General features: G+C 43.6%; 1 protein-coding gene across 5 annotated transcripts in view; it reads left to right on the top strand.

The window, feature by feature from the left end:
* Positions 1 to 27,867, top strand: part of MYO1C (myosin IC) — a 416,904-nt gene that overhangs the window by 212,700 nt on the left and 176,337 nt on the right. For all 5 annotated transcript variants that reach the window (XM_085649047.1, XM_085649050.1, XM_085649051.1 and 2 more), the window contains exons 2-3: positions 9,922 to 10,077; positions 22,636 to 22,751. In XM_085649047.1, the coding sequence (XP_085505173.1) occupies positions 9,922 to 10,077; positions 22,636 to 22,751 (272 nt within the window). The remainder of the gene's footprint in view (positions 1 to 9,921; positions 10,078 to 22,635; positions 22,752 to 27,867) is intronic.

Here is a 27,867-nt window from a genome sequence, read left to right as displayed (position 1 = left end):
CCTAGAATCTCTCCAAACGTATCCACGCAACGTTTCATCGGGATCTTGATCTCAAGCTTAGTAGTTTGACCTAAGCAATGCCATTTCATCCTCTGGTAGCAGACATTCCCCCCAGCGGTATAATCACTGACACTGAGTGAAGGAATTGACTCCATAGCAGAATGATTCCCCAGCAGTGCAGACTGCCTACCCTGCGGCCTCTGGCACATTATTACCTCCCTGCCAGCAATGATTCTCTGAGGGCGCATCTGCCACCATCTCCTGCCTCATAAAAACGTGCACACCGGTGTCCCCTTCTAAACAAGCCTCTGGATCCTACAGGAATTGGTGTAATTGAAAATGTCATACTTGAGAATAAAGCTCTGTTTAAAAACTTAACAAAATTAAATAGCCGATGCTGCAAAACTGCAAATACTAGAAAAAAAGCAGGATGCGCCCCAGATATAAGACAACCTGAGAGCGAGTGCTGCTTTTCAACACAAAAGTTTTAATTTAGGAAGTACAAGTAGTCAATTCACTGAAGTGTATTCTGAGAATTGGAAACTATTTCCTTTCTTAAGTTTAGTTTTGGAAATGGGTAAAGCTGTTCACAGGGTCACAATTGTAGTGATGTTGTGGGTTAGACATGGCCCATGTTTTACCCCATGCCCAGGGGTGTATCTTGGTCAGTAAGATTGGGGGGGGGGGGGGGTATGAGCTTCAGATTTCCCAAGTCACGCTAGTTAAAATAAATTATATGAGAATCAGGGCAGCAGAGGGACTTGAGGAGCAGTAGGAAGGGAAAGGAGTGAGGATTGCCAGGGATACGTAAAACTCAATCTTACGTAAAACAACAACGTTTAAGAATTTAAATCAGAGGTGTGTGTGTTTCTGTCTGCATGTCTATGTAAAAATCCCATGTGGAATCTGACAACACCTCACCGTTTCTGACTTAAAGCACCTGTACCCAACTATTTACTACAGAATTCATTTATTAGGGGAGGGGGGCACCCTAACCTCCCAACACCCCCCCCCCCCCCAAGCTATGCCCCTGACCATACCTGTCATGCTAGTTTTTGCATTCTTCTGAGGACAATTTTTCATTTATCCATAGCATGCCCGTTGGACATGAACATCCTCTAGGCAAATTAATTTACAGTTACTCGTTTTTACGGCCTCGAGTTCATATGCTGTATCACTTACAGTTACAATGAACCAAACCACTTTTAGCGGCCAAGTAGCCTCTTATTGTGTGTGACTCCTGTTCTAGGGTTTTATCCAACATCACATTGCATTCTGGTGCTTGTTGCCTCTTCTTTTAATTATAGCTTTGAGCTCAATGTCACAACATGCAAAGTGTTTCTGGCTAGAACGCAGCGCCCAGAAATGGGATAAAGTGTTGGGTGCACTGCCTTTGTTCCCACCACTGGCCTGCCAGCTGTGTGCCAGCTCAGCTGGGATGGTGCGGCCTGTTTGGAATTATAATGACGCTGCCAGGCCCTGGGCTGGTAATATTTAGGTGCAAGACGCTGGGAAAGGTGGACCGGGCATCATTCGGAGCGGGAGAGAGGCAGTAAGCAGTTATGTCTTCCCAGTGTTTGCAGTGAGAAACGGGGGCAGCTTTGCAACAGTTCGACAACTATAAAACACTGAAGACTTGGTTTTAAATATTTTCAGTGAAATTATAAGGAGCTCTTATTGTTTCTCGGCGGATGTTTTGCTCTCGGTACTGCCCCTCCCCGGACAGCTGCAAGACAATGACTTCTGAGAGCAACGATTGGACACAGTGGATCTCGTTGCCATAACTACCACCCCTACAACACTATGCAAACTGCAGGAAAGTGCTAGTAGGGTCTGACTGTAAAAGTTATTAGCACGAATAGTGTTGTGAGTTAGTCTGAGCTATGAAAGAGCTTAATTTGCGTGATATTTCATGTAAGTGCAGTGATGCTAGAAAAATGCCCAATTTGCGTTACTCTCACCCTTGATGAGTGGCCCTTAGCAGAGTTGTGCCTGGTATCAAATTTTAATTCTGTAGTCTTGTTTTTACATTCCAAAATATTTGGATGGAAAAAGTCTTGAGCATATGTTTCGCGGGCACTCGAGCAGTCCACAGTGTAGTGCAAAGCGGGGCTGGACTGGAAACCAAAATCCGCCATGGAAAAAAATATTCAAACCAGCCCCACACTCACACTGCAGAAGGCTGCGACTAGAATGTGGCAATTAGGGTACGTTTTCATCAAAGCAGTCCATCCTGCTCTGAAAGCAGACCCCTAGCCTGCATGGTATTGACTTTGAAGCTGCATATTTTTGTTTATTTTGCAGAAAATGGCAACTTTTTTTTATTATTTTACAAATAGTGATACTGTCATTGGGGTTGGGAATTAGGAATGTGGTAGAGGGTGTGTGATGGTGGATGCAAGCAAGAGTCCAAGGGGTTGAGGGAGAATGAGAAGATACCAGTGGGTATGGGGCAAGTACTGGCTAGTGACTGCTTTGTGGAAAGTGGTCATATTGTGAAAGGAGCCAGAGAGTTGGTGGTGGCTCGAGAGTCAATTGGGGATAAATTGAGGTGAGCGTGAAATTTGACCAGCAGTAAGAGAAAGGAAGAGATTGTGGGACGTTCTGACAAGGGTTGTTCGGCAGGGAGTTATATTCTGTTAAGCAAAATAATTGCAGCCAAAATGAAAAAAGACTTTTTAGGTTTGGTGTAAAAGCCCAACTGTTGCCAGAACTTATGGATCATAAGAAAAAGACCGTATGGAGCTGTACTGTGAAAAGGGGCTTCGGCTCTGCTCATCTGTTGATCACCCCAGTGGCGTCCCATGCAGGTAAGAGCGGTGGGGTGAGGTGGGGGAGAGGGGACTCGACAGAGGACGAGGGAAAATTAATTATTTCATTTTCTCTCGTTTTTGTCTGTCGAGTCCCCTCCCACCACCACCACCACCCCACCCTACTGCTCTTACTTGCACTGGCCGCTCCTGGATCTTCGGCGCTAGGTGCTTGCGATTGGGCAGAAGGTGTGTACTTCCACTAAAAAAAGCTTATTTGCATATTTTGTCTTGTGGTGGGGAAGGCCTGTGCTCAGTACTTTAGGCCTAAGTTGGTTATGTTGGCAGACCAGTGATCAAGGCTGTAGGCCTATATGGTGCATTAGGAAAAGTAGGTCAGATGTCTTATGTCTGATGTGTTTATTATGAAAGGTTACAACGAATCGGTACACCACACACGTTTGTTGTGAAAAACACATCTTAAAGCTAATGGCCCTAAATGGTGGGGTTTTGAATACACTGTGTTAAAGTGTGTGGGCAGGTAATTTGTTACATGAATTCTCATGAATTCTCATACATTTGCAGCGTAGGCAAGGGTTTTGGTGTTGGGTATCAAGTCTGATCATGCTGTGGGTAGAAAATTTGCACTGTGAGACTCCTTCTTAGGCCCTCATGAGGAGTTGTATTTTGTTTATTTCCCCTGTAGTTTTGACCCTATTGCACGGGAGTCAGATTAATGAAACCTTGTCTTGTTGTAAGTAAAGCCATGCACAATACAAAGAAAACACACTAAAATGTAACTTTACTGATGACCTCTGAACTGCCCATGAGTTGTGTACATATTCTGGCTTCCCCTCATGCATGCTATCTTCCCCTACAATCAAAACTTTGGTTGATGAGGGGTTGAAGCACGGCATACAGAGAGAAAGTGATGGGGCCCGGATTAAAAACTGGTTTGTCTGGAATCTGACACATATTTTGTTTCCCAAGATCAACAGCTGGAATGAACCTAAGACTTTCCAGAAAAGTATACTGCATATTTGCTTTTTCTAATTAATACTGAGAGTCAAACTCGACGGTTGACCATCAGAAGACGTCAGCTGCAGCATTCGCTGGGTCTCTTTCACTGTTCTCATTGTTCGACACCTATATTGTGTCACTTTGCTATTATCATAAAGATACTCCTTAATTTAAGCCTGTATGTATGTATCCAGCCATTACTTTATGCTTTTACTCCCTGGGTTAATCAGCTATTATTGTGAAAGTAGTGGTCTAGAGGTAGTCTAGAAGTGGACAGTTAGTTCACCTATTTCTAGGGCCTATCAAAGAACCTAATGTAGCTTTATCTATTGCAAATAATTTTTCTTTATACAATGTTGCGCCCTCCGATTGCCTTCTATCTCAAAAAGCCTCCCTTATATTGCAAAAACCTTACATGAAAAATTGACTGTGACTTATAACGTCTGATTGTCGCCTCTCCCTGAGTTCTTTCGAATGACGCTCTTCTGATTCTACTTCCTCTGCAAGCATCCTCCATCTAGAGTAGAACCCTCTCTAGGTCTCATGCATGTTTGCATTAATCTCAGTTTTCTTCTTCAAAGTGCCAGCACCTCATTTCATAAATCACAACTTCTTTTTCTTTCAAACTATCCCCCTGCAATTTAACAATACCTAATATTTTCAAATTGTTCTATTAGTCCCACCAATCATTCACGTGATCTCATATAGCCCTCAATAATGACCACGCCTAACCTCTATTTATGTCATCTACAACAGAGAAAGGAGAGCAAATGCATGGAAGGGTTCCCTCGATAGCACATGACTAATCTCAACAGCCAACCAATGACAACGGGACTAACCACTAACCGCGTGTTACAAGCAGCATGCTGCTCAATATATATTGCTTCTGATCAGGGTATTAAGGGTTCTATAAATGCAATTACAATGCAGTATTATGACTCCGTGCCTGGTGGTTGCCTTGTGTGAGGCCTTATGCTCAATACAGTAGGCCTAAGTTGTTATTTGTGACAAACCAGTGGTAAACTGTACGCGTGATTGATTTACTGTGTCAGATGCAGATGGCATAGGTCTGATATGTTTAACATGAAAACTTACTACAGTAGCAGTAAGCATGGCTTATTGTGAAAAACATAGTAGGCAAGAGTTTTGGTGTTGGTTACTCCCCTGACAAACCTTGGGCATAGATGATTTGCCCAGTGATAATCCCAACTAGATTTTCTTAGGTTGGGTTGTGCATTGTTTTACTAACTGTAAGTTTGTACATACTTGTAATTTTTTGCATAGCATGTAGCTGTGTGTGTATTGAAGGACGTTTTTGGTTTAACCTTACAGCTTTAGCTGCCTGCCAGGCTCCTCTAATAAAAGAAAAACAAAATTCGTACCAACATAGGCATACATACAAGTGCTTTTGGTCAGCTGTTGATGTGCTGAAGTGTCATTCACATTCTGCTTCCGATCATGACAACATACAGCATGGGGAAATGCCTGAGGCCACCTTGGCCTCTATTTTATGTGAAATGGGTTCTATTGCACATACAACATGTTTTCATCTGACTCAAAATGAATACACGTCAATGCCAGGATTAGTAGACCAGCTCTTATAGTTTCCCTTTTTCTCCTTTTAATAGGTCCTCTTTAATTTTTTTACTTCTTTATTTTGATTTCTTTTTTAAAAGCACCTGGCAGCTTCCCGGGCACTGCTATTCGACTATTTTTTGCTACCCAATTTATTTACAGTGCAGGGCATCCCATTCGGCATTTGCCCCTAAACCAGGTGTCTTAGATTTAAACAAACAAAAAGTGATGAGAGGAATGCTTACAATTAGCATAATCACTGAATATTACTCAGGGTGGTATTCCAACGCATTGTTATTTTGCCTAGCATGTCATCTCAGTTTGGACCCAGCCATAGGCAAATTGATCTTGAGACTACTTAAATAGGAACAGTCCAGCCTGAACCTCAAGGCACACAATCAAGAACGCAAGCAATCCTGAACCGGAACACAAGCAAGCCAAGCCCGGTGTCACCCTGATAGAGGCTCTTCAGTTGGTCGGTTACATTGGTACAATGAGCACAGCACCCAGGTCTGGGCATACCCTTTTCATTTAGGGGGGTACAAGTAACACATAAAAGGTGATGGGAGGAATGCTTGCTATTTGTCTGACTGCTGGCGTTTGCTTGGGTAGTATTCTAACCCATTGTTCTTTTGCCTACCGTATCATGTCAGTTTGGACCCTGCCATTTGTAAATCCATCTTCACCCTGATCCAATAGGAAAAGTCCAGCCCGAACTGCAAAGCCAGGTCGTCCCCAAAGTGGAGCTCAAGCAACCCAAGACTGGTTTCACTCTGATTGGGGCTCTTGAGGCAGCTGTAGCTTGGTTCCAGTGGCACAGCGAGCTCAGGCACCCATGTCTGAGCATACCCTTGCCACTTATAGTGGTACATCAAACATACAAAAGGTGATGGGGAAAAATGCTTGCAATTTGTCTAGCCACTGGCAATCGCTGGGTGTAGCATTCCAAATCATCATTCTTTTGCCCACCATGTCACTTCAGTTTGGACCCTCCCATATGCAAACCAGTTTTGACCCTGCTGCAATAGGAACAGTCCAGCCCAAACTGCCAGGCACACAAGCAGGAACATAAGCAAACCAAGAGCGGGTCAGTTAGGTGTAGCTTGGTTCCAGTGGCACAAAGAGCATGGGACCCACATCTGTTAAACGTTGCCACTTAGAGAGGTACATCAAACACACGAAAGGTGATGGGAGGAATGCTTGCAATGTGTCTAACCACCGGCAATTGCTTGGGGTAGCATCCCAGCCCATTATTCCTTTTCCCACCATGTCACCTCAGTGTGGACCTAGTCATATGCAAATCAGTCAGGACCATGCTCTTCCAGTAGGAAGGGCAAGGCCAGGTACTCTCCGAACTGGCGATACCAAAGGGGGATGATGGACGGAGTGTTTGAGCAAATCAAACACTCACCCCCAGTCAACTGATCTGGGTTTAATCCATCATCATTCTTTAGCTCACTCCACCACCCCAGTTCAGACATGGCCATATGCAAATCAGTCTGACCCAGTGCCTCATGGGAACAGTCCAGCCCGAACTGCCAAGCCATGTCTTCCCTGGACCGGAAACAAGCATCCTGGGACCGGTTTCGGGTTCATAACCCTCATCAGCCAGGCTATCTTGAATCCAGTGGCAAAGTGAGCAAGGGACCCATGTGTGGGCATACCCTGCCAACTTAGGGCGAACAAAGCGATACCAAAGTGGGATGATGGACGGAGCGTTTGAGCAAATCAAACACTCACCCCCAGTCAACTGATCTGGGTTTAATCCATCATCATTCTTTAGCTCACACCACCACCCCAGTTCAGACATGGCCATATGTAGGGAGGACCTGGCTTGGCAGTTCGGGCTGGACTGTTCCCATGAGGCACAGGGTCAAGACTGATTTGCATATGGCTGGGTTCAAACTGGAACGGCATGGTGAGCAAAAAAACGATGGATTTAGGCCCAGATCTCTGTACTGGGGTGAATGTATGACATTGTTCTGCATTCTGTCCATCAACTGTTGTTTTTGCATTTGTCACCCCGAGTGGGAAGGGTATGCCCAGACGTGGGTCCCGTGCTCTCTATGCCACTGGAATCAAGCTATACTGGCTGAAGAGGGGTGAAACTCAGAAACCGGTCCTAGGATGCTTGTTTCCAGTGCAGGGAGGACATGGCTTGGCAGTTCGGGCTGGACTGTTCCCATGAGGCACAGGGTCAAGACTGATTTGCATATGGCTGGGTTCAAACTGGAACGGCATGGTGAGCAAACAAACTATGGATTTAGGCCCAGATCTCTGTACTGGGGTGAATGTGTGACATTGTTCTGCATTCTGTCCATCAACTGTTGTTTTTGCACTCTCCTAACTGGAACACAAGCAACCCAAGACTGGTTTCGCCCTCATTGAGGCTGTTCAGTCAGGTGTAGCACGGATCCCACACTTGGGCATGCCCTTGCCACTTAGGGTGGTACATCAAGCACACAATTATATACTGTGCATATCATATTAGTGTTTTATTGTTCCAAGAAGACACATTGCTTCTAAATAAATGTGGCATTCATGTTGAAATGATAAATGAGAGATACAGTATGTACAAACTATCCCAAGATTTCCACCCTCTGCTAGGTTTAATTTATTGCTTATTGTTTATTACAAGCGCATGTATGCAACTTTAAGACGATGACATTTTTTATTTTTTAATATTTTTATTCCACATGCCTGTTGAGTTTGTGTGTTTGGTATATGTGTGAGTGGGTGCATGCAAAAATAAGTCAAATGGTTGATGAATGTGATGCATGAGGGAAAGGATAAGTGATTGAGTGCGTATAGGATGTTATTGAGTGCTTAAACTTGCTAGTGACTGAAGCCGGACCTTATTACATAGCCAGTGTGCGTTTCTGTTGTAACATGAGAAATACAGTGCTTTTTCTTGGATTCGTGCAATCATTTTTAAGTTTGTACTCAACTGAAAACGGCGGGCCAAAAACATAAGGTGGCATCTACATTATTTGGCTTGGGAGCCGTTAGGGGCTTTAGAAAACATGAGTCTGGAGCCCTGTGGCGTGCTGAGGAGAAATACACGTACACTGCACTCCAGAAATTACATCTTCCCTGATTAGAACTATCAAATTACCTTATTGTTTTTAGGGAGTATATCATAAGACTTGATTTTTATTTAGTTGTTTGTAAAGTTCACCAAACAGTTAACATTTAAAACGTTTCTCAGAAGCTTTCATGTCAGCCACCCATTCTCCGACAATATACACAAGTGTAAGTGTTTTCTTACAGACCAGTGCCGCTAAGTTACTATCTTCGCCCTCAGTTATAATTAGGGCTCCCGGTTTAATGGTATTTATTTTTTTGACATTTCCGTGTGTACTTATCTAAATTTATTTTGGGTTTTCTGGAAAAATAAAGCTGAAATTAGTATATTTCAACATTTATTTAACCGGTAAACATGCACTCATGCTTGAATGCCTACTAGGGTTCAATGTTGTCAACCCCCCACAGAAGATGAATCAAAATGCACTTATATGAAAATATGCATATTTCAGTATCAACCTTGTGCATATCTACTTCTGTTAAAGCCTCTTTACTAAAATTACTTTTTTTTTTTTAGCCCCCTTACCTACCAATCCACACAGCTATTGGCCTGGCAGTCATGGCAGACAGTATTTAGAATCACTGAAAAAGTTGCGGTTTTATCCACATTAAAAAATAAATACAGACCGGAAAATAAATGTCGTCAGTCTGTGTTTATCTGTAAAAATCAGTGAAAACAGGGAGTCTTAGTCATAATTACTAACATTAAAAGTGTTTTCCAGCCTTTGCGTCTTTCTGCATTGAGCCGTAAAACGAGGGACCAAAAATATGGGGAAGAAAACTTCCAAGAGATTAAAAAAAAATGAAATGCATTTCATAAGGCCAAAACATTACAACGGAAGACTGACAATATCATTCTTTACTTTTCAAAAGTATTTACATGTGATGTCTTAAGGGTCAGTAGCCATGTGACATCACTTTCTATATTGGGTAAATGGGCCAGTGATGCGACTTCCAATCCGGCATCCTCTTGGTGAATTGACACCCTTCGATTAAAAAAGATAGCGGGGAACACGTATTCCAGTCCAGCAGGTAGACATTACTCTCACCCTGCTGAGGAGGCTACCTTCCGGGTTGCTGCCGCACCCGGAGCATCTAGGCACTAGATTCCACGTTCTTGGTAAAAATGCGGATGTATTCTCCTACCCGGGTAAAGTCAAGTGGGTGATGAGTTTTAAAAAGATATAGCTGTAGGGAACGGCTGGGTATTACTTGGAGGTGCTGGTAAAGCGAGGGTGATTAGCAGTAGCGACTGGAAAGTCGGGTGTGATGATCAGGATGTTTGTTGATTTCTTGTATAATGTTTTATGCCTCCATGGCCTAAGGTCGCCGGTACGTGGGGAGAAGCGGGTTGCTTTGCTAACACCCAAGCGTGCAGGCTTGCATGCATAAAATGCGGCCTCTCCACATGTTATGAGGCGTGGGCCGATACTGGTGGGTTTGGAGTAGAGCTGGAGTTCAAGTTGTCACTCTACATTCTTCTTGATTTTAGGTGCCAGCGAGTGACGGGATCCGACTAACCATGGAGAGCGCCCTGACAGCCCGGGACCGGGTCGGAGTTCAAGACTTCGTCCTGCTGGAGAACTTCACGAGCGAAGCAGCGTTCATTGAAAACCTCCGGAAGCGATTCAAGGAGCACCTCATCTACGTAAGTAGCACTGCTGCATCCTTGCACGCGGTGGCACGAGTTCGTTATGACATCATGTGTGTTACAGTTAAGGTCTGTGTGCTCGCGCCGCGTCTCGAGATCCTGCCCCGTGTTTACCTTCAGCGGGTCACGGTGTTCGAGTTCCACGTTCTTGGCTGTTGTGTCGAGTGGCGCCGGAGGCTTCACGTGTCAGGGTCGGTTGAGCTCCTTGCTGGTCTTGTCTAAGTGTCGGAAGTCGGCCCCGGCAATAGGTTACCTTGTCTGCCCCCCTCTGATGCTGGTGTTACTGCGGTCACAGACTTACAGGCCCATCTCTCCTGTTCTTTTCTTTCTGTCGTTTTTTTTTCTGTTGAGCATTGAATGCACTGGGTTTGCAGACGCTTACACATACCGAATGGAATGAAATGACGATGACTAACAGGCCTTTCCCTTTGCACCGAGAAATGGTGTCCGTGCTTTTCTTTTCCTTTTTCCAGTTAGTTCTCTCATATTATAAATAGTCAGGCTGATTTTTTTCTCTTTGTGCAAGAGAGACGGTATAGCTTACTTCTTCATGGTAGCGTGGCTACTGCTGCAATTCACAATGTTGCGTGGGACTGTGCACCATCCTGTAATGGTTTGTTCTTACTGTGTCACACAAGGCGTCTCCTTATGGTGTGGGGCAGTATGCCACCATGTTGTGTGGGGCGGTGTGCAGTCCTATTCTGCGGGGTAGTATGCCAGCCTCTTGACATACTCATTTTGAGGGTGGCTCTTTCACTTAGCTGTATCACGCAGTTTGTCCACCTTGTTGTGTTTGGCAGTGTGTTGTCATGTTGAGTGGGGAGGTGTGTTGCGGTATGATGGGGTATGCTGCCATATTGTGCTGGGCAACAAATAAGATAGTTAAATTAATAAATGAAAATTTTAATTCAGATAAGCTGTAAAAAAAGATCAATACAATACAATTAGAGAGTCAATCAACAGAAAAATTGGAACTGTTGTAATCTATTCCTATTTCACCCAGGTACTTAAGCTCATTTGTCCTCTGTGGTTACCTTTGCTCCTATTTTTCCCACTCTGGACTGTACCATTTCCCTCATTCCATTCCCCCTTCTACCACCCTTCGCCTCTTCCCATAGAATATGGTTGGAATGTTCCCTTTTGTTATCTGTTACCGTAGAATGTTGTGAGTGCACAGCTCAATGTAAATGGTGACACGCAATAAAATCACCTTGTTTTTTTGTGAAGATCTTGTTTATTTATCACAACAGAAACCTCTTTGGCAATGAACTTTTGTTTGACAAACTTCGACACCCCAATATTTTACTCAAAACTGTAATTGAAGAACATCAATTTGAAGTAGCCGCAAAAAACCTTTTTTTTTTAAGCTTCACATGTTCCAGGAAGTTGTATCCACATAAAGACGAAGAACACGATTCAGAAACTTCTATGAAAATAGATACGTTCCAGCTCAAAACAGAAAAATCTGGTGAATTTATATCATGATTTGCAAATCATGTCTTGCGTGCCCTTACAATTCAGAATTTGAAAATCTGGTGAATTAACATATTTAGTTGCAGTCATGTCTTGTGTGTCTTTAAACATAATAAGCCTATAAAAGTTCCACTACTGCCATTATTAAGCAATGCAGACGATTTTTTAAAACTCGCCAATCTACAAACCATAGTGAACTTTGGAGTCTCCTTTCCTAATTAATACTGTTTTTTCACCTTGGCCAGATCTGCTTGCAACCAAAGCCTGTAATCTAAAAGAGAAAGTATTATCAAACTTCTATTTAGCTGTTCTTATGTAAGACATTCAATTTAGCCTGTGTGATCAATACAGTTTGAGAGAAATTAATTTCAAAGAACCAGTTATCCATTCAGGATCCCACGTTCAAGAACGCAAACCGTGTATAAACCCAGTGGTATTATGGTATGCAAAACAGCATTACCTCTCCAATGTGCCACTAAACATCCAGCTCACACTTCAAAACTAACTGTAACCCTCATACAACGGCCCTGTTAAATCTTTCCACAGGACCATTCATGTTTAGGGAGTGTAATTCTGCCTGCATATTCTTGATACCGTGTTCCTTGTTTTTCGGGCCCAGTTGAACGGGGCTCAGAAACCTGAGAATCCCCACGCTGCCCAGGAAAGGCAGTGTTCTAGCAGTGGGAGATGCAACCTAGAGTAGCAATATAGAAGGAATTGGCTGTGGAGGGGTTGTGCTACAAGAGTCATATCAGAGGACTGAGCGAAGAGTCATGGCAGTAGGTAGACCCTGGGACTCACTGAGCACAGATTTCGAGGCCTTAGTAGACCGCGGAACTGGCAGTGTTTTGTGGTCAATATTGGAGCTGCAGGGGAGAATTAGGCAAAGCGCAAGGGGAGTCTGACTACTTGCTGAGCCTCAGGCAAGAAAAGGCCTTATGTTATGTTATGTTAATGAAGCTTGTAAAGCGCTCTGTTACCGATAGCAGTTCGTCTGGAAACCGAGTCTACCCCTGCGTTGCACCAGGCGAGCTGGGCAGCCAAAATATAAATTGGCCAGATAAAGATTTCCTGTAGAGGGAACCCAAGAAGCTGAGCAGACCAGAAGAGGGCCTATTCAACATATTAGTGGTGTTTCACTGATAATGTAACCCCCTAGGATTCCCGAACTAAGTGGTCTCAATGAGAAGTTGCACATGCATGATTCAGGCTAGTCACAGTAGAGCTACACTCGAGGTTACAGTGCCACTGTACTAGGTAACCTGTATATTCAGGCCTAGCGGTGCATAATGCAGCTCTGCCAGTGATGCAAGATTCTGGGCTCATCAGAGCCTAAGGGAGCTTGGACCGCGGAACCTGTGAGTTTAAGTGAAGAGACGTTGGAGAGCTGGTTTGCAAATTTGGATTAAAGGGGTTCCATGAAACTTGGCGCAAGAGGAGCATTGCAGCGTACGTTAAAGGACTATTCCACGAGATCAAGCACCGGTCATTCTAACGTCTCCAGTTCTACCAGCTGAAATAATTTTTACTTGCGCCCGCCAGGGAATTGAAACAAATGACTTTCAGAAGTTACTTAAGATTGCCCTATTTCCGGATCTATCTGCCATCACCTTGTAAAAGCGACAGGAGTTTAAAGTGGTCACAGACTCTTGGAGAAGCAAAGAAATCGAATATAAAAGTGACCACCTTTTCTACATTATTTCTACATTAGAAGGTATCCAGCACCAAAGGAGACCATTAGCAGAGGCTTGTCAACTTCTCAACCTCGCAGATCCTCCATCGGACCGTCAGAGTTGTGAAGGGGCGTCTTGAGTCGTATCTCCAGACCCCTGAAACCAGAGAGATCGAAAAAGGTGTGAAATGCAAGAGCAGCAAAGCCATCAAAGGAGGCATAAGAGGCTGAACGACAGGCTTTGCTATCACAACTGCTCAGACGTGCCCAAGCCCTGGAGACCTGAAGGTGATGGAAACTGCAGTATAGACTCACTTTGAGCCTAAGCGGGGACGGCACAGAGGATTTGGCTAAAGACTTGACCAAGGGGTCGATTGGAGGAGCAGTGGGAGGCAAGCACATTATGAGTAACAGGACAGTTTTATCCAAAAGTGAGTTAGTCACTAGCACATTTGCCGAGGATGTCCACATTGGTGGGGCAGAGTTTCACTTTGTTTATGTTGAAAAGGTCTTGGAAAGTTGGTCTTGGGAAGGGATACAGGTTCATGGTCACCGCAGGTATACACATGACTCCAGTCCAAACAATAGACAGCTGGCACAGACATATCATGACCCTTATATTATAGTGGGGGGAAGGTCAGGAGCTCTTACTGTTGAAACATGCGTCTGATCTTAAGATACTGGGCTTAATGTTAGAGGCCTTAGCACATCTGTCAAAAGGGGAGTAACCCTTTCATTGCTACGATATTCTGGCTGTTACATATGCCTCCTTTAGAACCATCTGGTCAAAAAGGATTGGCAAAGACTCTGATCTCGATGGTTCTCGTACCAGTATCTATCCTCGGACAGAAATAAAGTAGCAGGGTTGGCTATCCTGCTATCGAACATTTTAAGGGAAGGGTGAAAGACACAGTCTCAAAGATACCAGGGAGGTTGCCAGCTGTCAGTCTCACTGGAAGATTACACTTTCACAGTAGCACCTAACACAGGACAAGGGAAGTTCCTTAGAACCGCTATTCTACGTATCATGAAAACACCAAGTAGGGATGTGCTTATATGGTAAGGGAGCAGGAGGGCGGGGTGTAGTCGCTGAGCTTGGTGATGTGCAGTTATAACGATAGATAAGCAGAGTGGGTTGGAGAGATGGGGCAATTTCCTCTTCCTGTACGGAGTGGCTGACAGAAGTAACCCTCAAACACATGGGGACACCTCATCTGCTCACTAGAAGCTAACTTCTCAGGGGCACAACAAAATTATGCATGTCTGGATTATTTTCTCTGCTCGATGCACATGCTGGCGCAGATGAGGACATCCGACATAGGGGTACGGTCTGTCAGATCATGCACCAACCCAGGCTAATATACAGGTACCCCAGAGGGATAGACTAGGAGGCAGTTAACGCCTCCATGAGAATCTCCTCTACAGCGACGCTTCTAGGGAAGAGGTTAAAAAGGCACTCCTAGCCTACCTATCAATGCTGAAGAGGGGACAAGGATTCAGAGCCTATAGGAGGCACTCTAGGCTACTATATGGGGCACACTAATAGCTATAGCCACTAAAAATAACAAAGAGCACCACAATAATAGACAAAACCTACAACTTCACATACGACTGTTGGAAAAACAGCATAAGGAGTCAGGATCCTGCTCAAAGCCGTAGATAATGACAGGACAGAGTTTGCTCTGCTGCACAGTAAACACTAATATTATGAGGGCAATAAGGTAGGTCTAGGTGGCGCTAAATCACATAACAATGAAAACTGAAGCAGGTGAGACAACATTAGAGGCAGACCATAAAAGCACTTTAAAAAAAGTTTATGACCAGCTACATAGGGCTAAAAATATACCAGAATTTCGTATTATTTTTTTTTTGGGACGTGGTTACTCTGTCTAGGCTTTCAGATTCTCAAGCCTAGACTTTAGAGAACCTAATCATAATAGATTAACTACTATCGGCCATAGAGCGATTAAAGCTGCAGAAATCACTGGGGTCAGATGGGTATTCGTCTCTATTGTATAAAACATAGAGCTAGATCCTAGCACCTGTTCTCACTCGTCTCTTTAATGCCACAGGGGATCTAAAAACCAGAACCGCAACAATGCAAGAGGTGTTCGTTACAGTCTTTCCTAAACCCGAAAATGATCCCTTGTTATGCACCTCATGTGGGCCTACGTCCTTTTTTTAAACGATGTGAAATCACTCAAAAAACATTCTTGCCAGTAGCTTAGGAACCTATATACAGGCTCTGATAGACCCAGGCCCGGTGGGATTCATATAAAGGCACACCTGTGACGATAACGCTAAATGCCTGCTTCAAGGCAGATAGGCCCGTAAAGAGAAACTCCTCTCTGCAGTAGACATTGAAAATACATTTGAATGTGTCCACTGGCCCTTTCTGCTCACCTCAATGCGACTCATAGGTATAGGGCCCACATTTCTGGCTTGGACGTTTAGTAATTATAACTCACAGGGAATAATTAGAATACATGAATTCTCCTTGAGCCTCCTGGCTATCCGGCGAGGAACAAGACAGGGTTTCTTGTGGTTGCTTCTATTCTATGCCATCTACAAGGAGACACTAGCTACTGCTAGATCTAGCAGACAGATTGACGCAGTTAAAGGCGTACATTTAGGCGTAAACATAGAATCAGCCTAAATGCTGATGGTGTAATAAACTGCTTTCAGACCTCATGGCCTCAGTCCCCACTTCAGTGTTGACTGTACAGAAATTTGGAATAGCCTGTAGCTTCAAGATAGATGAACCTGCAAAAGTCACAGATCTTGAACCCATCAACACACCCATCTGACAAGGTGCAGCTGCAGCAGCAATTCCCAATACAAAGGTGACCGTGACCGCATCCAATACTTTAAGGGTCACTTTGACACTCTCCTTAACTAAGACTCGAGTGAATTACAGCTCACTGATGAGGCAGCTACAAAAGGATTTGCAGTCATGGCACGATGGAGTGCTGCTAAGGCTGGGACACCTGGCAGCATTTAAAAATGACTGCACTGTCTAGATTCTTGAGTGAAGTTCAGACAGATTTGTTATGACCCCTCTGTAATATGTAATGTAATGTGGATTTGTACAGCACTGCTTGTATCCCACAAGAGTATCCAGTTGCTGTGAGTAGGTGTGTTGTGAGGCTGGTCCTGAGTACAGGCAGTCTTGATGGTCCAGCAAGAAAATAAATTGAAAAGCCAGGTATTTAGCTTCATGCAGAATTCAAGAAGTGAGGAGGAGGCCGTGATGTGTTGGGGGAGGTCGTTCCAGGATTTGGCGGCTTAGTAGGAGAATGATCGACCTCCCGTTCTGCTTCTGTTGATGCTTGGTGTGTGTGTGTGTGTGTGTGTGTGTGTGTAAGAGGGATGCTATGCAAAGTTGTTTGGTGGAAGTGAAGCTGATGATTGAGGTATGCAGGTCCCATGTTTTGTAGTGACTTGAATGCATGTGTGAGAAGAACTGGCAGCGCTTTTGAATGGTGACCCAGTGGAGCTCTGTGAGGCGTGATGTGGTGTGGGGTTGGCACATGAGGATGAGTCTGGCGGCAGTGTTTTAGATGGTTTGAAGTCAGTGAAGAAGATGGGTTGTGATGCCGGCGTGGAATGTGTTGCTGTAGTCCAATCTGCTTGTAACTAGGGCCTGCGTGATGATACGTCTGGTGTCCAGTGGGAGCCACTTGAAGATTTTACATACCATGCGGTCGATGTGAAAGCATGAGGAGTGCAGAGGCATTGACCTGGGACTTCATGGTGGGGTTGGTGTCCAGGATGAGGCCCAGCTTCCTAGTGTAGTGTGGTATGGTGGAGTGGGTGTGCATCTGAGTTTGGTGGTCCACCATGTGCAGTCCAAAGGTGAGCTCTTATTCCCAAAGATCAGCACTTCAGTTTTGTCGATGTTGATCTTAAGGCAGTTTTCGTTCATCAAATTGGCCATGCTGGTCATGCATTGTTTGTCTTGGTGGTGACTGTGTTGTCTGAGAAGGAAAAGATTAGCTGGGTGTAATCAGCATAGGAGAGGATTTTGATTCCATGGGATCCGATGATGTTAGCCAGAGGAGTCATGTAAATGTTGAAAAGCATGGGGAGTGATGATCCCTGTGGGACTTCCCAGATGAGGTCCTTGGGGTCTGATGAGACGGTGAATATTGTAGGGGAAATACAAAAAGTATTTAGCAACTTTGTGTGGGCAGACAAAAAGCTACAGTTGGCAAGAAGGCAGAGGTTTAAACCAATGGTGGATGGGGGCTTGCCAAATATATTGAAATACCACATTGCAGCTCAAATACACCATGAAGTGGAATGGCTCTGACAAGAGAAACATCGCCACCGATTTTCTTATGTACTGACAGGCTTATGACTTTCATTGAATCTTCCACATGAAGTATTAACCGTTATTTTCCGACTGCTACTAGTCCCATCCGCACAGTCATTAAGCGTGTCAGTTTCATCTTTAATCGTGTGTTGGTTCTGTGTGTGGCACTTTGCGTAAAATGGTTTCTGCTACCTTTAACTTATTTTTCCCAATAATGTATGTGATCATGTAGATGTATGTCTTTCAGGCATTTATTTAAGTTTGTCCTGATGATGATCCCAATATGTGTCTAGAAGGGATCGAAACATCGTCGATGTTTTTAAAACGTGCACATAAACTCATTCGAATGTAATGTGTAACGGTTTCGGTTGTTTATCACGCTTGTTTAACCCTTAATATTTACGAACAAGCTATTTTTATTTTGCCTGATTGTCCTTTTGTGTTATTTGTTCTCACTTTTTCTTTAGGATACAGGACTATGTCCCACTTTATTCATGTGCCGTTTAAAATTCTTTGCAATTATTTACTGATTAAATCTCACTGTCCGGCTGGACAGTGTTTATATAGAAGAGATTTCATTCTATATTTATTTCTACTAATACTGAGCCTTATCAAGGACCATTGTTTTTGTAAAATATCACTACCCAAGGTCCTTGTATACCTATTGGGTTCCCTTGTTTTGTATAAACACTTCTCCTACATCACAGCAAATACCTGGAACGAGCTCCCTGTCAACATCAGATGCTCCCCCACACTGCACACCTTCAAGAAGAGCCTGAAGACCTGGCTCTTCGACTGATGTGGAACTGCCCTTCCCCCCCAGCGCCTTGAGACCCTCACGGGTGAATAGCACGCTTTATCAACCCCCGATTGATTGGTTGAGAGAGCGAGAAACACTTGTGCTTCATGGATCGGGTGCCCCTGTGAGGACCCTTAGCTGGCCAGATGGTATGGTCTGTGGAGCCTGCATTCACCCCCTGTAACGAAGGCAACTCAGGGACATAGAGATAATAAAGTCAGACGCTCCACACGTCCCTTACCTCTCACTCCTTTTGTAGGCAACCTATACTTTGAACTGCCAGCAGAGGGAATGAAGTTCTCAATAAGGCAAAAACTGAATTATCAGCAGATAGGGGATTTGTTGTCATGCGGAGGGCCTCAAATCATTCGAACACATTAAAGTAGATTACGGTATACGCTGAGACCTGAGCAACATGGCTGATGCCCGGTGGAGCTGTTAGACAGCTTTAGAGGAGATTGGCCCTGGTTTCCCCCTCGACCGTCACCTACCCAGCCGGACATTGGGCACAGTTCCTTCTCGTCTCCCCACTATGACTCCTTCCTCCCCTCCCTCCTACGAATTCTTGCAACATTGTTTTTTTGTACTGTACTTTTCTATGCTCTTGTAACTGATGTAACTTTTAACGCAACAATCCTAAATGAAAAGCGCTCCGATACCCTCTTGAGTCAAGTTCGCGCTATATAAAATGTTATAGATACAAAATACAAATACCGGCACAAGGGAGACATAAACCCCTTCAAATCTAATACTGGATGTCTCACTAAAAAGGGAGGCAACATATATTGTGAGAAATTTACCGAATTCTGGAAGGGAAAACACAAAGCCAAAAGAGATGCAACAGAGAACAGGTTTGTAATCTCATGCCGAAAGAATGGTTCTCCATTTATCAGAGGGTGAAGGTCTCCTCACCCAGTGCCTCTATTAAAGAAAACACTGATATTATACCCCAGAGAGGTTTAATTCTGGGTATAGTGTCTGGACAAAGGAATGCTAGTGAGACTGTGGTGGGATCAGGCATGCTACTTCACCTGCTGTGGCATTGCCCAAAACTCATGAAATACTGGGCGGTGGTACTGGATGATTATTGATTCGATGACGGACTCCAGGTTATTGAAATTTTCTGCTTATATAGAACTAGGACTGCCGGATCGCCTTTCTTATCTGCTTGGGTTATTCAGGGGAAAAGTGACAGTTCTTCTGAACTCAGCAATGCAGAATATATTAGCCACAACAGATCGAGTGCCCGATCATAATTCATGGATTTGCAAGGGATGGGATATTTTGGCGATGGAAAGAATCACTATGATCCTAGAACAAAAGGGTAAGGATTTTGAAACCTCTGGAGATTTTATTTATTGCTCCTTTCAACTTAATTCAGGGATCTTTCATTCCCCAAAGAACTCTGGGACCCAGATTATCGGCACAGACAACAGGACTCATGGTCGAACACTAGCTTGGTGGGTTGTAATGCTCGGTTTATAGACCTAGTGTCTCAAGAAAATATGTGGCGTCGTAGTTATTTTGGGTGACAATTTATATATGCGAGGTGGCCTGTGGTGACTAATTATTAGATAGCTATTCCTGTCGAAAGGGGATGGGTAAAGCGGGGTGGGGTGGAGCCAAGGTTTATTCCAGTGGTTGTAGGTAGAAGGGGTATGTGTCAAATACAATTTCAAAACTATTTATTGTAGTGTGGAAATAATGAGTAAGCTGACTAGCCTGTACAATAGCTAGTCTGAGTTGTTGAAACACAGATACATGTTTCTGTGCCAAGGCCTTCTTGAGAAGTAACCTTGGTGACACAGCAATCATGGCAAAAGTATTCATTAACCTCTAATAAAGTTCACATAAACATGGGAATGATCTCAATGGGTCTTTGTTGCCAGGTTTCATTTGAATCAACGGAGATGAAGCTATCAACTTGGAATGACACAATTACCTCAATATTCCCAAATAGTATATTCCTAGTTGTTCAGAATACTGAGGTGGCAGAAGCTAACCCAAAAGTTATTTTGATGTATTAGAACATCATATCAGAAATAAGACATATAGTAATGTCCTTAGAATGACTCGGGAGCTCAGTCAGACAATACACAGATATTAAGTACAGCATGCTAAAATATTTAGCTTCTTCAAGCAATACTAACATGTCTTGATTGTAGGCAATGTATAATAATCGACAACAATCAGTTTGTTTATTGGTCAAAGGTCTAAACACAATCTCAAATCTCACATATTTTTTAAACCAACCAAAACAATAGCCAAACCTATTCTGCTGCTTCTGCTGGTTCAATAACACATTCCCAACGCATTTCCTAGAGCATTATAGGCAATTATTTTCATGCACTGATGGGAACCCTCATGTATAAAGGTTAGATGGTCTTTTAATTTGATTTCATAGGAAAAAAACCTTCTTCTTTTTATATTTCCATGTGAACAACTACTATGAATGTTTCTAAAAACCTTTTCTAAAGCAGTATCTCTAAAACTCGCGCAAAAGGTTTCAAAACCATTCATTCACTAAACAGGATTTTTGGCATGTAGAGTATGAACAATTCCAAGATTACCCTGTTGGCTGCAGCCGAAAACTATTTGACCCGCCACAGTCATGTATGCTTTCATAATGTCTTCCTACCCTTGAAACAAATAGTGGGAACAAAATCACTAATCTTTTCAGTCTTGGTCTTTCGGTAAGGATACATTTAACATCATTGGGCTCTTGGTTCTTATTGACCGACTGGTCTTAAATATATTTATCAGACAGAAATTATAGTGAACTACGAACCAGAAGCCACCAAAAGCTCAACACACTTGTCATCTATTTCAGTTTTACAGTTGTGAAGATTGTAGGTTCTTTATCAGTTCCAATAACACCTTCATTAACTTCATTACCATCTGTAGAGCCACCATTGACCTGTTGGGCAACACCTAGTACAGATACAAGCGGACATCTTTTAGTCACAGTAGAAATCTTAAAAAAAAAAAATCAAGTTCCATTTCTCTTGAATCATACTGACAATACCACCCTCTAACGCAACAGCTACCCCTCTAAAACGATGGTTGTTGTACGTATTTGAGAAATGATCAGGTTTCCCTTAAGACTTTAACTTTTCAAAGCTGGATAAGATCTGTGTGATGAAAGCACTCCTCAAACCACAATGTAAACATTTGTTCTCAACTTAATTACCTACAAAGTTTTGTTGTGATTTTTGTTTCTCAGCTTTGTCCGATTTATTTCCACATCAACCTTAGTAGACATTATAGCAAGAGATACGTTTGACAAACTGAGACAATTCCATGTTTTAAAATAAGCAATAGAGCAGTAAACACTTTTTTGGGGGGGTATCAATGGTTTCTTAAAGAGTGGGACTAGAATATTATAGCAACTGTTATTGTATCTTTTTATTTCAGCAACAAATTATGATTTGGCCATGAATGTACAAATCCATTATTTTTCCAAATTTACAGTTAGCTGTCAATACTCTTAAGCACAGCCTCATATGAAACAACAGGTTTAATAAAAATTTAATGACAAGAATAGAATACATCACTATATGTAGTTCTTTAGTGAAATGAAGCTTCAACCTATTCAATGCTTTTGTCACTGAAGCATAGTCCCCAACATCTGAGCGAGGATTGTAGTACACGCTTTGTCTCTGATACTGTCATGTCATATTTTGTTGATAACTGTGCCTCCATCTTGTGTGGAGGACAGAGCTCCCATATTTGATGGAATAGTGCACTGAACAACTTTGTTGGGCAGTATACTATCTTGTTATGTGTACCAGTTTGCAACCATGTTGCGTAGAGCAATGTATCACCTTGCTGCATCCTTAAGTGATTTGGGCATTGCGTCTCTGTGTTGTGACTGGGATGTTTGATGGCATTGTGCCTGAGACTGTGCTGCCAGGATGTGTGCACCACTCTGCAACCATGTCATGCCATGTTGGTTCACAAAGGGTGCCAACTGAGTGTGTCCTACAGTATAACGTCTACTACCTGTCTGTGCCATCATAGTGTTAGCCTGTCTGTTCTGCCAAGTTGGATTGCCACGTCTCTGACCTAGATGGGATGGTTCCCGTCTTACGTTGAGCAGTGTTCTGTCTTACTGCTGCTCCTCCATTTGATTTTATAAGCAGAAGTCGCATGTAATGTCTCATACGCTATTCTTGTTTTTGCACAAGCTCTTTTCTGTTAAAAGTCACATTTACAGTCTTGTCCCTCCTCATGTTCTCTGCATGTTTGTTTTTGTTAGTTGTAGTCACATGCCCTGTCTTACTCTTCTCCCCTCAGACTTACATTGGTTCGGTTCTGGTCTCGGTTAACCCTTACAAGGAGCTGGAAATTTACAGCAAACAACACATGGAGCGGTACAGAGGAGTCAGCTTCTACGAAGTCTCCCCTCACCTGTAAGTGACTCTGGATTGTGGGAAAGGCACAGTTGAGATAATGTTGTTTAATGAAAAATACATCATCTTTGGCTGTACTCGTACACTAATAATAGCGTGCTACCTTACTGCCACCCAGGCTGAATGGTATGCAGTCGTATTTTACAACTGACCTTTTCCTGTCAGTTTAAGTCCACTGTGCAATTACACAAAATACCAGTATCTGTAGTGCCTCTTATAATGGTAGTCTTAATGCACTAGAACATTGCATGCACAACCAGAGTTTCTGGCTTCCACACTCCGTCCATTTCTCTCTATCTTGAAATGGCTTGGAGTAGAATTCCTTGATTTGACTCCTGTCCAGGAGCTGGAAGATGCAGATTTAGGGGAGCATTCACTTTTCATTCTCTGGGTGGCGTCCTACGCAGGCTCCAGGGAATGCTTGTTGTGGGCTGCCACTCTTTTATTAAAGGCGAGATGGAGTGACCTCAGCAATGTCATTATGGTTAGTAAAAATCTGTCTGAGAAACCTTCAAAGAATAGATGCTTGAGTCTGACACTGTGTTTAGGATAACTTGTGATGGCACATTTGACAACATAATTTAAATCTAACTACTTCAGCCAGTGTAACAAAATCCTACTTTTTTATGAGCAAAGCGATATTGGCGATTCTGTGTATGCTTAAATTCTGTTTGAAATTGTCGTGTTATAGTTATACTGTGGCATTGATGTGGATGAACAGGGTTGACACAGAATTTGCATAGTCCTATTGTATCGACATGAAATAAGATGTGGCAGGACCACAAAATACCTCCAAACATATGGGCCATGTTAGCTAGACAGTTTGTATTTCTAACATAATCACAACATTCTGATGGATGAATTTGACAGCACAATTCACTGTTCCTGTCATGGTAGTTAAAAATGTTCCCACACAGCCCCCATGTTTTATATGTTTGTTAGGACAGCCTCTTGCCAGATCTATTCTCTCCTTCAGCTTCGCACATCAGTCCATGCCCAACTACCGAGCCTTATACGATGGAGGATTTTTCAACCTTCAATGTTTTCCAAAGTTTCTTTTTACCAGTAAGGTTCCCATTCCTAATAGTGTTCTGTCCCTCCTGTGGACTCATATCTTCCACAATCCAGAGCAAGCACATCTTTGCAAAGAGATCTGCAGGCCTCTGCAATGCTTTTATTAATGTGCTGAAGGCTTTTTTCCAGAAATAAAACAATTATGAGACATGCCCATGTCATATGTACCAGTTCCCTCGTGACATCTTGTGTACTGTGGACATGGAGCCAGTCTCTCACCCAAAGGCGTTCGGGATGGAATATGTTTGTAAATATTTAATTTAAATTAGCCCCAGTTTTGCCTATATGGGTATCTCCCTGGGAGCAAGAGGACCTGCCCCCAGTCCACATCTTCCAGGGGTCCTACATCCCTATTCCATTTAGCCCATAGAGCTTACAAGCAATCAGCATTTTTTTCATCAAGAGAATGTCAGAGTCCAGAGTGCCCTGACTAGAAATTATTTACTTTGTTGAATAAAATAGCCAAATGCACAATCACATTACAGTAGAAGAAAGATCCTCTTCTATTGACCCTAGAAGTCAAGTAGATTTACAAAAGTTATGGAATCAAGTTAAAAATTGTAAGTTTTCTCTTTTGTTTATCTTCTGAAGTCTTTGACTTACTGAGAACAAAGAAATGCCTTTGTTTTAATTTTAGTTTAGAAGAAAGTATAGTATCTTGCAGACTCTGCTTCTCTCAGGTTTTACTGTTGACAAATTTTGCCTTCTGTGTTTCTGTCTTGATCTTTATCAGCAGGTCTCTGTTTCCAGGCTATGGGCAATTCAATCCATATTTGACTGTGGTTTGCGTTGCTCAAACTAAAAGTGGTGTGTAATTTTTCTGTTGCCTTCTATTCCAGCTGTGTCTTTCTGTAGGCTGTGTAAACATTTCTGCGGTATTTTATGTTAAAAGGTTTTCTAGAGCGCTCTAATTACTCCAGCTGAAGCGTCCCAGCGCTAGAATTTCTACCCTAACAGGAACAAGAAGGAACGAGAGGCAGTGCAGAAGGTAAAAGGGTCTTTGAGAGGGGGAAAATAAGGCAAAAATCTGGTAAAAGCTGGTACAAGAGCACTAGGAGAAATAGCTTTATCCAAACAGCCAGGTTTTAAGATTTTTCCTAAAAATAGCCTCAACAGGTTCCAGTCTTGGATACAAGGACAGAGTATTCCATAACCTGGAGGCACAAACGGCAAAAGAGCAGCCACCCATCCGGGCTTTCCTAACCCTTGGAATCACCGCGTGTGCAGTAGCCGAAGATCTGAGGTAGTGGGCAGGTGAATAGCGTTTTTACCAAGTCGAGCAAGTAGCAAGGCCCTCTATTGTTGAAAAGTTGGTGATATAAGCACATAGCCTTAAAGCTGATTAGTGGAGAGGTGTGGCTCACTGGTTAGAGGCGGCAGACCCGTAAGCAGAGAATTGGCCAGGGACCAGGGTTCAATTCCCGACGCGGCAGGGTCGTGGACCAGGGTCAAAACGGACTCGATAATTCTCGCCTCGGTACCTACTCTAACCAGGAACACACTCGGCAACTCTGGGCATTAAGCTTGCCTCATCTCTACAACGGCCCCCCACAGATGCCGGGGATGCCTGGTTTCACCTTGGAGATACCCAGAAAGGGACCATCTCACAGGGGAAGCCAGGACGGGTTCCCCAGCGGTGTTTAGCGCCAGGATACTCCATGGAGTCACAGTGCGCTTTACAAGTACACCTACATTAGCTTTACAAAAGGGAGACAATGAAGTTCTGCCAAGGCTGGGGACACGTGTGTACATCTCGGGAGCTGCGTTTTGCACCCTTTGCAGCTTGTGGATTCTATTCTTGGTCACTCTGATGTACAAGCTGTTGCAATAATCTAGTCTTGAGATTACAAGAGCCTGTGCTACTGCCTTCCTCGTAGTCAAGGGAAACAGATCAGAGATCTTGGCAATCATTTTGAGTATGGCAAATCATTTTCCGTAAGGGAGGAAATTTGGTCGTCAAAAGAAACCTGTACATCAAACCATATTCCAGGAAGTTTTACTTTAGGCTTGGGACTGGGGAAGGAGCATAGCGTCCTCGGCCACCATGCTGAGGACCACACTGAGGGTTGTTTCCCAACTATAAGCACCTTAGTTTTGTTGGCGTTCAGTTTTAAGTAGCTAGCGTACATCCACTGGGCCAGTTCTACCATGCAAAGTTCGAAACGCATTGCAGACTCTGCTTCACCCTGGGCAAGAGTGATAATCAATTGTGTGTCATCTGCATAGGACACCATGGTGACATTGTGTTTGCCGATGACATCTGCCAGAGGGCGTATATAGAGGTTAATTAACTTAGACCTTAGCGTAGATCCCTGGGACACTGCCTGGGCCAGGGAAGCACTTCCGAGGCATACGGAGTCTAGACTACCTGGAAGGTGCGATCTTGAACAAAAAAGGCCAGCCACTTAAGAGCCAGGGAGCACACCATGCAACTGCGAAACCGTTGCAGCAGCAGGCCTTGAAAAATCAGTATTAAATGCCGCACTTTTGTCCAGCATGATCGAGGCAGCAGTGTGCCCTCTGTCTGGCATGGATCTGAGAGATTTTGAAGCCAATAGCAGTGCAGATTCTGTGCTGTATTGAGACGGGATGCCAGATTGGGACTCAAGTTGTTGGATTCTATCAAATGAGTCACACAATTCTTCCAGGGAGGGACAGATGAATCTGGAAAGACCATCCATAGAGGCTGGGTCTTACCCCCTCACCCCCCCCCCCCCAGCCTCCCGACATCCTAAATCCCTCACAGTTTCAGGAAAGGACTGATAAATGCCAGACACCTTGTCATGAAAAAGTTGGGCAATGGAATAACAACTCTGAAGAGAAGGAGTAACCTGTGCGGAGACCCGATCTAAAGAAGTCAGGGATTTGACGATAGAGAACAGTTCCCTGGAAGATTTGTGCGGCAGAATCAATTTTATCGGCTTCGATAATCCTCCTAGAGGTAATGATTCTTTTATGATAAATTCTCAATGCAACATGATAATCCTGTTTACTGCTGTCACTCTTGACTTTGCGCCATATGTGCTCAACTCGTTTACAGGATTTTTTTAAAGATAGGAACTCAGCATTGAACCATTCCGCGGAGTGCCTTGTTCTTCGTGCTACATGATCCTTTAATGGGGCAACCCTCTGGAGGGCCCAAGTAATCCAATTGTCCAACAGCTGGTTTGCTGATTCACTGTCCTTACAAAATTGAAGTTTATTGGACTGTAGTGCCTCCTTGAAAGACTCTGGCGTAACCTTAGCCCACTTCCTGATCTTGTAGTTCCCACCTGTCTTGTGTTTCATGGGTGGACTAGAGAGCCCTAGCTGAAAGGGGACCAAATAATGATTCGACCACAGAATGGGAATGGGAGTCAAGACAGGTGAGTTGGCAAACACAGGGTCGACCTGAGATATGCATCGGGCTGGTGACCTGTTGAGTCAGTTGAAGGATATCAAGATCTTTTGAGAGAGGAGGCCAGGCGACAACTGGCGTCCTCAAAATGGATATTAAGGTCCCCTATGACCACCAAGTTGTTATTCCGTAAAGCATAAGAGGGCAGTCTATCAGCTAGCGAAGTAGCAAAATTAGCGACAGGGCCACATGGCCGGTAAATAAGAAAGCCTGCCATCGAACGAGTACTGAAGAAGGCTAAGTTGAAAAAGGTGGCCTCACAATCTATCAATTTAGTATCCGTGAAAGTGCAACTGATTTAATGTTTAAAAATGATCGCACTCTCCCCTCCCCTTTCTGACAAGTGCATAGCCATCAAGGATGGCGCTAAGCATGTCGGGCTGGAACTATCAATAGCCATATTTCTGTTAGGAATAGCATATCTGGGCTTGAGACCCTAAGGAAATCGAAAATCTCGGTCGTAGGTTTCGCTACGGACCGGCACTTTAAAACAAAACAGTCTGCCTGAGGCCCACTAGATATTCCCAACTTGCTCGGAGACTGGGCCCCGAACTGCTTAGTTAGCGTAAACCCACAACTCGGAGATATGGAGCATTCTAAGCAGATGTCCAGGACAGGGCAGCACTCTGCGGCTAAAATGTAAGC

The sequence above is a fragment of the Triturus cristatus genome, chromosome 3_2, assembly GCF_964204655.1.
Source record: "Triturus cristatus chromosome 3_2, aTriCri1.1, whole genome shotgun sequence".
NCBI lineage: Eukaryota > Metazoa > Chordata > Amphibia > Caudata > Salamandridae > Triturus > Triturus cristatus.
Note: the sequence above shows the minus strand (reverse complement) of the source record. Positions and strands in the feature narration are given on the sequence as shown.